General features: G+C 42.2%; 1 protein-coding gene across 3 annotated transcripts in view; it reads left to right on the top strand.

Annotated features, from left to right (window-relative positions):
• LOC121579921 (neuronal PAS domain-containing protein 2-like) overlaps positions 1-11,023 on the top strand; it is a 62,349-nt gene extending 51,326 nt beyond the window's left edge. For all 3 annotated transcript variants that reach the window (XM_041894918.1, XM_045224350.1, XM_045224349.1), the window contains 6 exons: positions 186-383; positions 527-751; positions 909-1,102; positions 1,646-1,738; positions 6,976-7,186; positions 7,307-11,023. In XM_041894918.1, coding sequence (XP_041750852.1) covers positions 186-383; positions 527-751; positions 909-1,102; positions 1,646-1,738; positions 6,976-7,186; positions 7,307-7,513 — 1,128 coding nt within the window. In that variant the 3' untranslated portion in view covers positions 7,514-11,023. The remainder of the gene's footprint in view (positions 1-185; positions 384-526; positions 752-908; positions 1,103-1,645; positions 1,739-6,975; positions 7,187-7,306) is intronic.
• The last annotated feature ends 3,561 nt before the right edge of the window (positions 11,024-14,584 follow it).

Below are 14,584 nucleotides of genomic sequence, written 5' to 3'. Positions count from 1 at the left end.
TTGTGAGAGTGATTTCTGTGATCCTTGAGTTATCGAGTGCTGTATTTCTGAACTACTGTAGAGCCCTCCTTGGCTCTGAAAATGTGTGTGGGCAGCTTAAAAGGCTTTTGCCAGAGCATGACCCATGCATGGTACTGTGTTGTGAACCGCCTTTATCATGATGGCTGTGTATCCTATTCTTCCAGTCGCAACAACAACAACAGAAGCCGCAGCAGCAACAGTCCATGTACCAGCAGCAGCAGCCCCCTGAGCCTCAGCTAGGTGTCATGCACCAGCTCAAGGAGCAGCTGGAGGAGAGGACACGCATCCTGCAGATGGACATCAAGACTCAGCAACAGGAGCTGCATGACATCAAGGAGAAGCTGCAGCTGGCTAACCTCCAGGTAACCCTGCTTACCACTAGTCAGACGCCCTGCATAAAACAATCCCTAAACCTAAGCCAAATGTCATAAAGTGGATACAGTAGCTAATCCCTCCTGTGTGTGTGTGTGTGTGTGTGTGTGTGTGTGTGTGTGTGTGTGTGTAGATGTTGTTACAGCAGCCGGTCCACAGTGATTTTGGTCAGGTCCAACAGCAGCAGCAGCAGCAACAGCCTCAGCAGCAGGGTCCAGGGAGGCCAGCCCAGCAGCAGCAGCAGGGCCAGTCTGGGGTGATCAGGCAGGCCTCGAGCCACTCCAAACAGCCTCTTCATGGAGCCCATGGCTCGTCCCCTCACTCTCTCCTCAGAGAGCAAGGCACACCCTCCCCTCAGGTACCCAAGTTCTCCCTCTGTACTTTTATCCAAATAGCTTTCAACATTTACTTTGTATAGAGTAAGCAGGGTAATATTCTGTTAAAATATACAAGGAAGTGGTTTTTGCATGACTGTAGTCAACCTGGTGGTAGTTTCAGTGTTGTTGTTGCTTTAGGTGCAGCAGAGGTTGATAAGGAGTGCAGGCGGGCAGATGCAGGCGGTCAGTCTCCCGGTACAGACCCACACCAACCTGACCATGCCCTTCTACAGCAACCCCATGATGTTCTCTCAGCAGACGAGCGCACGGCCACTGCAGGACGCAAACCAAAGACACTCAGACACTGAGTTTAGCCAAGAGGGACAGCTACGGTGAGCCCTACAGACAGTAAACCACTCAGTCTGATTTCTTGTTGCAGAATTATTTTCAAGAACATGTTGTCGAAAGTCTTGGTCAGTGTAACTCAGCCTTTAGTTTGGTCTGAATTGAAGCAACTTGTAGCTCAGTACATTTTGGGAAACATTGACATGGGAAGCTGTATATTATCAAAACAAAGCTTTACGAGTTGAAGTTGAAATCATATCTATATTGTATGAATTCCAAATTAAAGAACACCTGCTTAACACCTGCTTACTCTAACCTTGAAAAGAAAGTAACTTGATATGAAAGGTTGAAATTAAATTTTGTTAGAAGAAAAAGGTTAGGGTTACATTGGAGAGGTAATAGTCTCCTAGAGTCACGAAACCTTTTGTCCGGTCCATTGTACTAATACTGTGTTTGGGAGATAAATAAATATATCAAGGGTAGAAAATAACAGCTTGTGCAGTCTGTCCCCATGGCCCAGGAGGCTTTTTTTTTTTTTGAAAGGTTGGAGTATTAGCTTTGAGAATTACATAGACTCTTCTTTTTGGCAGCATGCTGCTCAACCAGCCAATGCAGACCCTCGTACCTGATAGCAGTGTTACCTCCCAGGCTTCCCAGTGCAACACAGCCATCCAGCAAACCAAGTAAGTATGTGTGTATACATTATGTTGACTCTCTTTACACTGTTGTTTATTTGACCTATATGTAGTACATGCAGTGAAATTTGGGAAAAATTAATGCATATCCTTGATATGAACTGAACGTACTTAAAACACATGATATACTATTATTTGCAAAGAATCACACCATACCCACATTTTAGCACTACTGATCAACATACACTGAGTGTACAAAACATTAGGAATACCTTCCTAATATTGCGTTGCACCCCCTTTTGCCCTCAGAACAGCTCGTCGGGGCATGGACAATTCGTCGGGGCATGGACTCTACAAGGGGGTATTCCTAATGTTTTGTACACTCAGTGTATGTTGATCAGTAGTGCTAAAATGTGGGTATGGTGTGATTCTTTGCAAATAATAGGGATGCTGGCCCATGTTGACTCCAATGCTTCCCAGTTGTGTCAAGTTGGCTGGATGTCCTTTGGGTGGTGGACCATTCTTGATACACACGGGAAACTGTTGAGCGTAAAAAACCCAGCAGCGTTGCAGTTCTTGACACATTCAAACCGGTGTGGCTTTCACCTACTTCCATACCCCATTCAAAGGCACTTAAATATTTTGTCTGGCCCATCACCCTCTGGGTTCTATTTTAACAAACCTAACGCAATGGTAAATCTAAGCGCAGGCGGTAGCGCTATAGGTTCATGGGTGTGTGAGAATTATTTTTGCTATTTTTACTACTACAATTATCGGCGCAGTTGCTGACATTGGCGTGAAAGTGCTGGGTTTTGATGAATAAACGAATCAAATCAAGGAACTTTGAAGCTCTCAACCTGTTCCACTACATCCTCGTCGATGAGAATGGGGGCGTGCTCAGTCCTCTTTTTTTCCCTGTAGTCCACAATCATCTCCTTTGTCTTGATCACATTGAGGGAGAGGTTGTTATCCTGGCACCACATGGACAGGGCTCTGACCTCCTCCCTATAGGCTGTCTCAACATTGTCGGTGATCAGGCCTACCACTGTTGTGTCGTCGGCAAACTTAATTATGGTGTTGGAGTCGTGCCTGGCCATGCAGTCATGGGTGAACAGGGAGTACAGGAGGGGACTGAGCACGCACCCCTGAGGGGCCCCTGTTGAGGATCAGCGTGGCAGATGTGTTGTTACCTACCCTTACCACCTGGGGGCGGCCCGTCAGGAAGTCCAGGATCCAGTTGCAGAGGGAGGTGTTTAGTCCCAGGGTCCTTAGCTTAGTGATGAGCTTTGAGGGCACTATGGTGTTGAATGCTGAGCTGTAGTCAATTAATAGCATTCTCACGTAGGTGTTCCTCTTGTCCAGGTGGGAAAGGGCAGTGTGGAGTGCAATAGAGATTGCATCATCTATGGATCTGTTGGGGCGGTATGCAAATTGGAGTAGGTCTAGGGTTTCTGGGATAATGGTGTTGATGTGAGCCATGACCAGCCTTTCAAAGCACTTCATGGCTACAGACGTCAGTGCTACGGGTCGGTAGTCATTTAGGCAGGTTATCATAGTGTTCTTGGGCACAGTGACTATGGTGGTCTGCTTGCAACATGTTGGTATTACAGACTCAGTTAGGGACAGGTTGAAAATGTCAGTGAAGACACTTGCCAGTTGGTCAGCGCATGCTCGGAGTACACGTCCTGGTAATCCGTCTAATCCGTCTTGTGAATGTTGACCTGCTCAAAAGTCTTACTCACATTGGCTACAGAGAGCTTGATCACATAGTCATCCGGAACAGCTGATGCTCTCATGCATGCTTCAGTGTTGCTTGCCTCGAAGCGAGCATAGAAGTGATTTAGCTCATCTGGTAGGGTTGTGTCACTGGGCAGCTCGCGGCTGTGCTTCCCTTTGTAGTCTGTAATAGTTTTCAAGCACTGCCACATCCGACGAGCGTCAAAGCCGGTGTAGTACGATTCAATCTTAGTCCTGTATTGACTCTTTGCCTGTTTGATGGTTCGTCGGAGGGCATAGCGGGATTTCTTATAAGCGTCCGGGTTAGAATCCCGCTCCTTGAAAGCTGTAGCTCTACCCTTTAGCCCAGTGTGGATGTTGCCTGTAATCCATGGCTTCTGGTTGGAGTATGTACGTACGGTCACTGTGGGGACGACGTCATCGATGCACTTATTGATTAAGCCAGTGACTGATGTGGTGTACTCCTCAATGCTATCGGAAGAATCCCGGAACATGTTCCAGTGTGTGCTAGCAACACAGTCCTGTAGCTTAGCATCTGCGTCATCTGACCACTTCCTTATTAACCGAGTCACTGGTGCTTCCTGCTTTAGTTTTGGCTTATAAGCAGGAATCAGGAGGATAGAGTTATGGTCAGATTTGCCAAATGGAGGGTGAGGGAGAGCTTTGTAGGCATCTCTGTGTGTGGAGTAAAGGTGGTCTAGAGTTTCTTCCCCTCTGGTTGCACATTTAACATGCTGGTAGAAATTAGGTAGAACGGATTTAAGTTTCCCTGCATTAAAGTCCCCGGCCACTAGGAGCGCTGCCTCTGGATGAGCGTTTTCCTGTTTACTTATGGCCTTATATGGCTCATTGAGTACAATCGTAGTGCCAGCATCGGTTTGTGGTGGTAAATAGACAGCTACGAAAAATATAGATGAGAACTCTCTTGGTAAATAGTGTGGTCTACAGCTTATCATAAGATACTCTACCTCAGGCGAGCAAAACCTCGAGACCTCCTTAGTATTAGATTTTATGCACCAGCTGTTGTTTACAAATATACACAGACCGCCACCCCTTGTCTTACCGGAGTCAGCCGTTCTATCCTGCCGATGTAGCGTATATCCCGCCAGCTGCATGTTATCCATGTCGTCGTTCAGCCACGACTAGGTGAAACATAAGATATTACAGTTTTTTATGTCCCGTTGGTAGGATAACCAACGGGACGTAATCTTAGGTCGTCTAATTTATTTTCAAATGTTTGAACATAGGCTAATAGGATTGATGGAAGAGGCAGTTTACTCGCTCGCCGTCGGATCCTTACAAGGCACCCCGACCTACGTCCACGATATCTCTCTCTTTCTCATGTGATTGATGGGGATTTGGGCCTTGTCGGGTGTCTGTAGGATATCCTTCGCGTCCGACTCGTTGAAGAAAAATCTTCGTCCAATACGATGTGAGTAATCGCTGTCCTGATATCCAGAAGCTATTTTTGGTCATAAGAGACGGTGGCAGAAACATTATGTACAGAATAAATTACAAATAACAAGTTGTGGGTGTGTCGAGGCTTGGCACCTCACTGGCCAATCAGAACGTGCTCCATGGCGAAATATGTGGTTGCTTCAAGTTGTGTATTTACGGTCTTTTATTCATTGAATGAACTCCAATTCCAATGTTAGTCCATTATAGTTTGTTAAATGTCTTACAGAAACGAAATAACAAAATGTAGACCTATCTTTGCTAAATACATTAACTAGAACCCATTTGCAGTCCACTTGTTCTAAGTAATTGCATGGCTTCAATAGCATTCACTCTGATATAGGGACTAGGCCTACTGTAAATTGCATTATGGCTGATCATGGACATGGCAAACGTTGTCAATAAGCAAGATTAAATTAATTATTGAAAAGGCCTAAAAATAGAATTTAGGCAAAAAATGAAATTCGAAACAAAACGAAACAACAACTTGTTTTAAATAGGCTATGTCACACTTACAGGCATCATAATTTCTCCCGTGGGCATATCATAATAAAACAACTCTGACTATAGAGGGATCTACGCACATCAAAACTTTTCACAGTAGCTGGATCCAATATAAAGAGAGAGGGAGAATGTCCACTCACCTTTATACAGCTCCCAAATATGTTTTATGAACATAATCGGAACTAGTTTACAGATCAGATCGTATTCACACATCTCCAGGAGTTGCATTGCATGCACGCCACAGAGTTGTCACCATAAAACCAGGAAGGTGAATCATTCTACTAAGTTTGGTTCTAATAAAATTAAATGAAAATCAAGCAATCTTTATTTTAAATTTTTTATAACAACAATAAATACATGTAAAATGTAATGATATCATCAAATCGCCTGGATAAAGACTCATTGCTGTTGAACCAGTCTTCGTTATAGTAGGCCTAGGGTCACAGGAAAATAACTTCTAAATACGAGGTTCAATGGTACAGAGGTTCTCATCGCTCGTTTCATGATGGCCATGGACACGTAGCTTACGTCATGGAGGGGGTTTTACGCACGTCCAAAACGGGACCTGCATGGCTAAAATAACGGGCCTCCCTACAATGCATAGATAAAAAGGGAATGTCATCTCACTGTTTTACTCCTTTCAAACTTGATGTTTTAATAAAGCTTTGGAGATTAAGATTTATTTCAAAGCAGTCTCAGGATCCAAACCCTTTATCAACAGTCTTGACTTTTTCGCAACTGCATTGGGCAGGACAAAATGTTTCTAAATACTAATTATACAGGCACCAAAAGCAAATTAGGCTACTCTTGTTCCATGCGCATATGGGCAGTGTGTGTCACGACTGGATAGGCTGCCTTTCCGCTGTCAAAATTCATGCCATAACCAGCTTTTGGTTGGTCTTAAATATCCCTATCAGCGCTGCCTAACATTAGCACTTTGGATTATGTTTATTTTATTTTATTTATTTTTTAGTCATTTAGCAGACGCTCTTATCCAGAGCGACTTACAGGAGCAATTAGGGTTAAGTGCCTTGCTCAAGGGCACATCAACAGATTTTTCACCTAGTCGGCTCGGGGATTAGAACCAGCGACCTTTCGGTTACTGGCACAATGCTCTTACCCACTAAGCTACCTGCCGCCCCTGAAGTGTCCTTAAATTATGTATTTAAGGACACTTCAAATATTTCCATCCTGCCCATCTGAGCTCAAGCGAGCTGATATAAGACAGGTAAATTACTGAACCTGGCGTTAGGGCGGAAAATGCCAGTGCACCAGTTTTTACATGACAAAATTGCAAATTAATATGCATTTGACACTAGCGCCGCCTTAACGCCAGCTGAAAATAGAGCCCTCTGAATGGCACACATACACAAACCATGTCTCAATTGTCTCAAGGCTTAAAAATCCTTCTTTAACCTGTCTCCTTCCCTTTATCTATACTGATTTGAAATGGATTTAACAAGTGACACCAATAAGGGATCATAGCTTTCCCCTGAGTTCACCTGGTCACTCTGTCCTAATGTTTTGTACACTCAGTTTATTACATAGTAAACATATTTGACCTGTTGATTGCACCCATCCCTTCCCAGATACACCCTGGAGCAGCAGATGATGACCCCATCGTTCCCCATGCAGCAGGTGAACTGCAACGCTGTCCTGGTCCCCTCTCCCGTCTTCACGTCCTCCATCATGATCCCTCACAACAGCTTTATCACGCACCAGGCCCAGCCCGCCTACCATGCTCAGCAGCAGGCCTGCCAGCACTCTCTGCAGCTGCAGCAGCCCCAGCAGTTCTTTCAGGTACAGTAGTAGTCCTACTACTTGCAGTAGTGTGATAGCAGGCCTTGGGCTGGGGGGGTTTGGCTCACTCTGTACAACTAGTATCACCTCACTTATGCCCTGATCCCTTTCTGTTGATAGATGCAGCCCCAAGGACTCTTACACAGTGGAACCACTCAGGCTTTCTTCCACACCACTAATGTCCCACAGCAAGGTACTGTGGGTTATATTCAACAACAACCGCAGCAGCAACAACAACCACAACAACAGCAGCAACAACGACAACACCAATATTCCCAAAACCAGACTGGCAGCCTTTCAGACTTCCGAAATATGCTCACTCAGTAGCACCGAAGACACAAACAGAGTGGTGAGATATTCCCTGAAACGTATTGTCACAGGTTCGGGGGCAGAATTCTATGGGATGCATAGAAGACACAGAGAGGCATATTTGGTACCATGCTGTGCTGTGTTCTTCACTGTTTAAGAAGCCATTTTGGCTTTGTTTCCACAGCAAAAAAAAACATAAATGAAAATATGCCTGTGGTGACCTTACTTCTGATAAGGAGCCACCCTTTTTAGACAAAGCGTTTTTTGTACCACATGCTGGGTTGAACCACAGGCAGAGGCTGCTTGGACAGGGGGTGGCCCCCAAGGCGACAGCTCTCCCGGAAATGGAAAAGGAGTCAGTGTGCTGAAGGGCTGCGCTTCGCTGCACCACCATCTCTTTCCACAGAGCTACTGGGGGCCATGCTTATTCGTCATATTTCATCATGACACTGCTGGATGGAAAACACTATCAAAGTAATCAACAGGAAAACCGTGCTGCTGTGTGTTTTCATGCAGATGTGTTTTCAACAAAAAGAGAGGTTATTGTTAGGTGAGTCTAATTGTGCACTGACTGCACTGTGTTCATACCATATGTCCTGTTGTTTCCAGAGAGTAAACGCATGCAGTGAGCATTTACTCCTTCAAAGTTGCATCTTCATTTCACTTCATTTCACATGAAAAACACTTATGTGTCTGTAGGTTAGGGTTTTGCTGTGCAGTTGTTGCATAAAAAAAGTATGTAACATAGGAAGACTGTTATGAAACAGTAGTTTTACAAACCTATAAAAACATAATATTTTCTCCCACAAGGAAATGTAAAGGAAGGGATTCATTTTGATGTTGGACATGTCGTTTTTTTCATCAAACATTCAGTCAGCCACTCCCAGACATAGTTGATATCATTATTAAACACTTAAGTATATTCACCACTCAACAATATTAGTCCCATGTTTGGGGGGGGGGAATCATTTTCATGACTGACACAGCAACTGGAACAATGTCCTCATACAATGACTATTATTTTAATTATAGATTCAAATATTTAGAATTTTTTTCTAAAAACGAAGAATAGTACCAATTTAATTATGGCAACATTTGTATTCAATAATTCATAAAAATCAGGCTTCATATTGTTTATCCACACCTTAATGGAAAGAGCGAACATTATTAGTAGACTACCATAGCATGTTTGTTCATTTACCATATATTTCTAAACAAATTTAAGCTGTTCTCCTGGGTGCGTTTTTAATCAGGCATTTAAAGATAAGACAATAAGGTCTTAATGCCTTAACTGGCTCACAAGAATAAACTACTAACAGCACAATAACGGTAGTTTGTTGCCCAAATCACCCAAGGACTCATTGTTTTGTATCAAGTGTAACAGATGCTGCAATGATTAGGAAGACATATTGTAGTTTTCTTACATTGATTATGTATGCTTTCATAATGTAATTTTTTTCTCAGGTTATCTGTGGAAACAAATATTCTCAGTATTACATTAAGAATTTGTACTTTTCAGAATTTGCTGGTTACAGTTTCATTGTTTATATTTGGTAGTCAATCTTTGCAATTCAGCAGAATGACTAGAGAGACTAAAAGTGTATTTGTCCATGTATGAGTAATTGTGTCCATACACTGGTGATTTTAGAAATACTGTGTATGAACAAAATACTAACCAGAGACAAATGGCCCACTAATGTATATGACAATCAAACTGACCACTTCAAATAATACTACATATCACTTCATCGGTCACAGTCACTCTCACGAAGACTGGTGCTGTTCATTTTGTTTTAAGAGATCAAACAAAGTTCTACAATTCTTACAGTATGTGCCGTTTTACCCTTTATTATGTGCAATGTTAATTTTGAAAAAATGATTTATTCTGTTGAAATTGTTTCTAGACAAGTATGTACTCATGTAAAAAAGAAGAGATATAGTTGTATACTATAAACTAATGTACTATGTGAATTAAATGGAAATATTTTTGTATGAAAATATCTTTAACATTCCTTCAACCATGAATATCAGCAGTGTCTTTACTGTGGTACAGCTTGTATCTGCTAAAGACTTTGTTAGAATTACTTAATCCACACTAAAAGACAGGTCAACTGGTCTCAGAGTGATGCTGGCATCAGGAAAGGGGGCCAGATTAGATTCAGTAAAACTTGTTGGCCTCTTGCTGGGGTCAGCCCAATGTAATTTTTTAAAAAAGTGATATGAGCAACACATTGTTTCAACGTAGTTACTGTGTTAGTGCGTTATTACTCTAAAGACACAACAGTGACTATTCAAGACCCACATGCAGATTTGTTTAGAAACAGTCTTGTTAAAATACCCAATCCTTTTCAAATCCTGTTTGTTGATTGTCAGCAAAATGTGTCCCTAGGTTGGCCTCCACTCAACCTTATCATTCAGAACAAAACTCAGTTGTTGGTTCAATGTGCTCAATGCCCAATCATATGGTAAACTGCCTTTTGAAGCTGGTTGAAGGAACATGTAGTGTGTTTAATGATCAAGCTCATATAATAAGAGCAAACCATGGACTCACAATTGTCCAGTGTGTTCTCTAGCTAACTGTAGTTTATCCTCCATCTTATGTAAAGAATGTGCTTTAGTTGCCACCATTTGCATCCACAGGCATTTATTCAATTTCCATGAACCCAGTTCCACAGATGATTTTCTTTTTTTGAAGTTTTGAGGTCATACTGATAGCCATTGTGTGTTTGCTATGTATTGCTTCAGTTTATACAAATGTTCATGTTTATTGGTATGTGTTTGTTAATTGTGATTGCTACACTAGATCAAATGGTACTGTTTCTCTCTTTTTGATTCTATTGAATCTGTCTCCCCAGCAGTAGAAAACACACTTTTTGTTTCACCGTTTGACTATATTTTTATGTTAATGGCTTCTTCATCAAGTGTCAATCTTTTTGTGACTTTGATTTTTGCATTTGTGACCTTTAGAGGTGACTGCGCATCCTTGCAGTATATGGGGTGGAGAGTCCATGAATGCACACTGTATAACATTTGCCAGGAAGAAGTAAAACAAAAACAAAACAGAACTTGGTACTGTACATAAGCCATTTCATTGCAGAAAACTAATTGAAAATATTGTATTATAGAATGTACATTTAGATTATAGTTGTTTAATTTATAAGATGTCAAATAGATTGAATGTGTGTGTGTGTGTTTGTGTGTATATATATATATATATATATGTATACTGTATGTATGTATGTATGTATGTATGTATGAATGTCACATGATTTTAAAGTAAAACAAACAGAAGTATTTTGTAACACATTATTGAAGTGTCTTATTGGGGGAGCTGAGGTTTTTATTTTCTTCAGTTCAGCAAATTGGTGTTGCACAGTTGAATATTGTATGGCTTGTTTTTTTCTCTGTGTATACCATCAAAAATAAGATTAACATATTAATATTGTTTTAAAATAAATTAATAAAAAAGTTGACATTCTGAAACGGCTTGGATATAAATTTTGTGATATTGAATTATTTATTAATCAATTTGGATAACATGCTATCTTTGAAAATAAAGAAATATATTTTTAGACATACATTTGGTGCACTCTATTCTGCGTGTTTTCATTAACCCATTCATGTCAATATCAAAATGCACCACTGAACAAATTCTGTTTGGTGTAAATGCATGACATTTGGTGTCAGCATAGTACAAGTGTCTACACAGGCCAAATTGACATTTTAAGAATGACACTGGAAGTATGAAATAGTGGGGGTATGCCGTACCAGTAAAACGTGAGCATATCACAATTACCACAAAATGGCAATAAAACTATAGACTATTACACCATTATTTAACATTCCCGCATGTCAGCCACATAAAAATTAGCGAATTGACTTAAAACCCGGTGGTATACGCTCCAACTTACGTTGTGGTTAGAGGAGAACAATTACCTTTTGCCAAGGCGGAGATGCGTGGCCGAGACCCGAGATGCGCATAGACAAGATGGAGATGAGTGGCCGAGAACCGAGATGCGCATAGACAAGATGGAGATGAGTGGCTGAGAACCGAGGCGCGTGTGGACAAAAGTGGACTCATCAATTCAGTTGTAGGCCTAATGACAATCGCAGAATGTCATTCATCAAATTGCGGGTGCACAGTGCACTGTTGGGGATTGGATGCTGGAATTATTTTGTGAGTGGACGAATGTGCGCAGGTTAGTGATGCGCGGGTTGATTCATAACCTGCAGAACCTGCGGTTATATCCACGGGGCAGACGGGTTTAGGGTCATTAAATATTGTGTGGCTGAAGGGCGGGTGGGTGGCGGGTTGAATAAAAAGAAACAATATCTTTAAAAATCCATAAATGTATAATTCTTGTGCAATTTATACAGGCTACAGTATATTGAGGTTTTTCTTTCATTATTTTAGTCTACCTGGTATTAGTGCATAAACCTAAACTGTAGGGCTTAACTGTATGCGCCAATCGCCAAATAATGCTTTTGGGAATGGGCAGAAAAAGTTAATGTAAATCCACAAAGGCAAAAGGGACATTGTCGAAGTTTAATTCAATAAAACAAAAGCTGCTAAAGGAGAGATGAAAATAAAGAGAAGGGAGGGCCAGAAAAGTAATGTTTGTTAAATATTTGGTGAAGTGGTAAAAGAGGATGATAGCAGTGCCAGCTATGTTATGTGTGATGATAGTGAGGCACTATACAAATTCGACAGTCACGGGCCTTCAACTAGGCCTATGGCATGTAAATGGAACTGTAGCCTACTGTTTAGATGGGTTAAATGGAAACTGAAATCTGGACACTGACTGTAGGTCTATAACCTCTTACATAGCCTTAATAATAACTTCTGCAGAATTAAGCATTTCTTGAAGTAAAATGATACACCAAAATGTAGGCAACATTTTTACTTGGGAACAGGAGTGGAGAAGTATGATTTATTTATATCTGCATCTTGAGAGAATGCAATGCTCAGTCAGATACCATCTGTAAAGGTGCTGTCTTCATCCTAAAAGCATCATAAAAGCTGATAGATAGTACACTGCTCAAAAAAATAAAGGGAACACAAACAACACATCCTAGATCTGAATGAATGAAATAATCTTATTAAATACTTTTTTCTTTACATAGTTGAATGTGCTGACAACAAAATCACACAAAAATTATCAATGGAAATCAAATGTATCAACCCATGGAGGTCTGGATTTGGAGTCACCCTCAAAATTAAAGTGGAAAACCACACTACAGGCTGATCCAACTTTGATGTAATGTCCTTAAAACAAGTCAAAATTAGGCTCAGTAGTGTGTGTGGCCTCCACGTGCCTGTATGACCTCCCTACAACGCCTGGGCATGCTCCTGATGAGGTGGCGGATGGTCTCCTGAGGGATCTCCTCCCAGACCTGGACTAAAGCATCCGCCAACTCCTGGACAGTCTGTGGTGCAACGTGGCGTTGGTGGATGGAGCGAGACATGATGTCCCAGTGCTCAATTGGATTCAGGTCTGGGGAACGGGCGGGCCAGTCCATAGCATCAATGCTTTCCTCTTGCAGGAACTGCTGACACACTCCAGCCACGAGGTCTAGCATTGTCTTGCATTAGGAGGAACCCAGGGCCAACCGCACCAGCATATGGTCTCACAAGGGGTCTGAGGATCTCATCTCGGTACCTAATGGCAGTCAGGCTACCTCTGGCGAGCACATGGAGGGCTGTGCGGCCCCCCAAAGAAATGCCACCCCACACCATGACTGACCCACCGCCAAACCGGTCATGCTGGAGGATGTTGCAGGCAGCAGAACGCTCTCCACGGCGTCTCCAGACTCTGTCACGTCTGTCACATGTGCTCAGTGTGAACCTGCTTTCATCTGTGAAGAGCACAGGGCGCCAGTGGTGAAATTGCCAATCTTGGTGTTCTCTGGCAAATGCCAAACGTCCTGCACGGTGTTGGGCTGTAAGCACAACCCCCACCTGTGGACGTCGGGCCCTCATACCACCCTCATGGAGTCTGTTTCTGACCGTTTAAGCAGACACATGCACATTTGTGGCCTGCTTGAGGTCATTTTGCAGGGCTCTGGCAGTGCTCCTCCTGCTCCTCCTTGCACAAAGGCGGAGGTAGCGGTCCTGCTGCTTGGTTGTTGCCCTCCTACGGCCTCCTCCACGTCTCCTGATGTACTGGCCTGTCTCCTGGTAGCGCCTCCATGCTCTGGACACTACGCTAACAGACACAGCAAACCTTCTTGCCACAGCTTGCATTGATGTGCCATCCTGGATGAGCTGCACTACCTGAGCCACTTGTGTGGGTTGTAGACTCCGTCTCATGCTACCACTAGAGTGAAAGCACCACCAGCATTCAAAAGTGACCAAAACATCAGCCAGGAAGCATAGGAACTGAGAAGTGGTCTGTGGTCACCACCTGCAGAACCACTTCTTTATTGGGGGTGTCTTGCTAATTGCCTATAATTTCCACCTGTTGTCTATTCCATTTGCACAACAGCATGTGAAATGTATTGTCAATCAGTGTTGCTTCCTAAGTGGACAGTTTGATTTCACAGAAGTGTGATTGACTTGGAGTTACATTGCGTTGTTTAAGTGTTCCCTTTATTTTTTTGAGCAGTGTATTTCAACCATATAATATATGCATCGAAGCCGAACTGAAATCTTATCAGAAACACTTTGGGTTGTTTTCACAGCTTTCTTTTTCCTTACAACCAGTCAAACTGATGTCATTTGGTCATTTTGCACAAAAAATATAAACTTTTTTTCTGCGTTATTGTATTTTCTCCTCAGTCCTTAAACGTCTTTGCTCTGCGAAAGATGACAGAGAAAGCGTTACTGATGTTACTGAGCGTTCATTCTATCGATCTATTAGGCTACATTATTCTGTTGAGCAAGGGTTTATTTAGTCTTCTAGGGTACCATATAATGACAAAAGAGAAGCTACGTGTATCTAATTATAGACATGTTGACTAACAAATAGCCTACAAACATTTAGGAAATTATAAGCAGAAACATATCTAAATCAGGCAGCAAAAAAAATCCTGCACCCCCTGTCGAAAAATCATTCTTCCTTCGTTGACTGTATCCTATAGCGCATTTTC

Source organism: Coregonus clupeaformis, chromosome 13, assembly GCF_020615455.1.
Source record: "Coregonus clupeaformis isolate EN_2021a chromosome 13, ASM2061545v1, whole genome shotgun sequence".
NCBI classification, from domain to species: Eukaryota; Metazoa; Chordata; class Actinopteri; order Salmoniformes; family Salmonidae; genus Coregonus; species Coregonus clupeaformis.
This window is presented reverse-complemented; position numbering and strand designations above follow the sequence as displayed.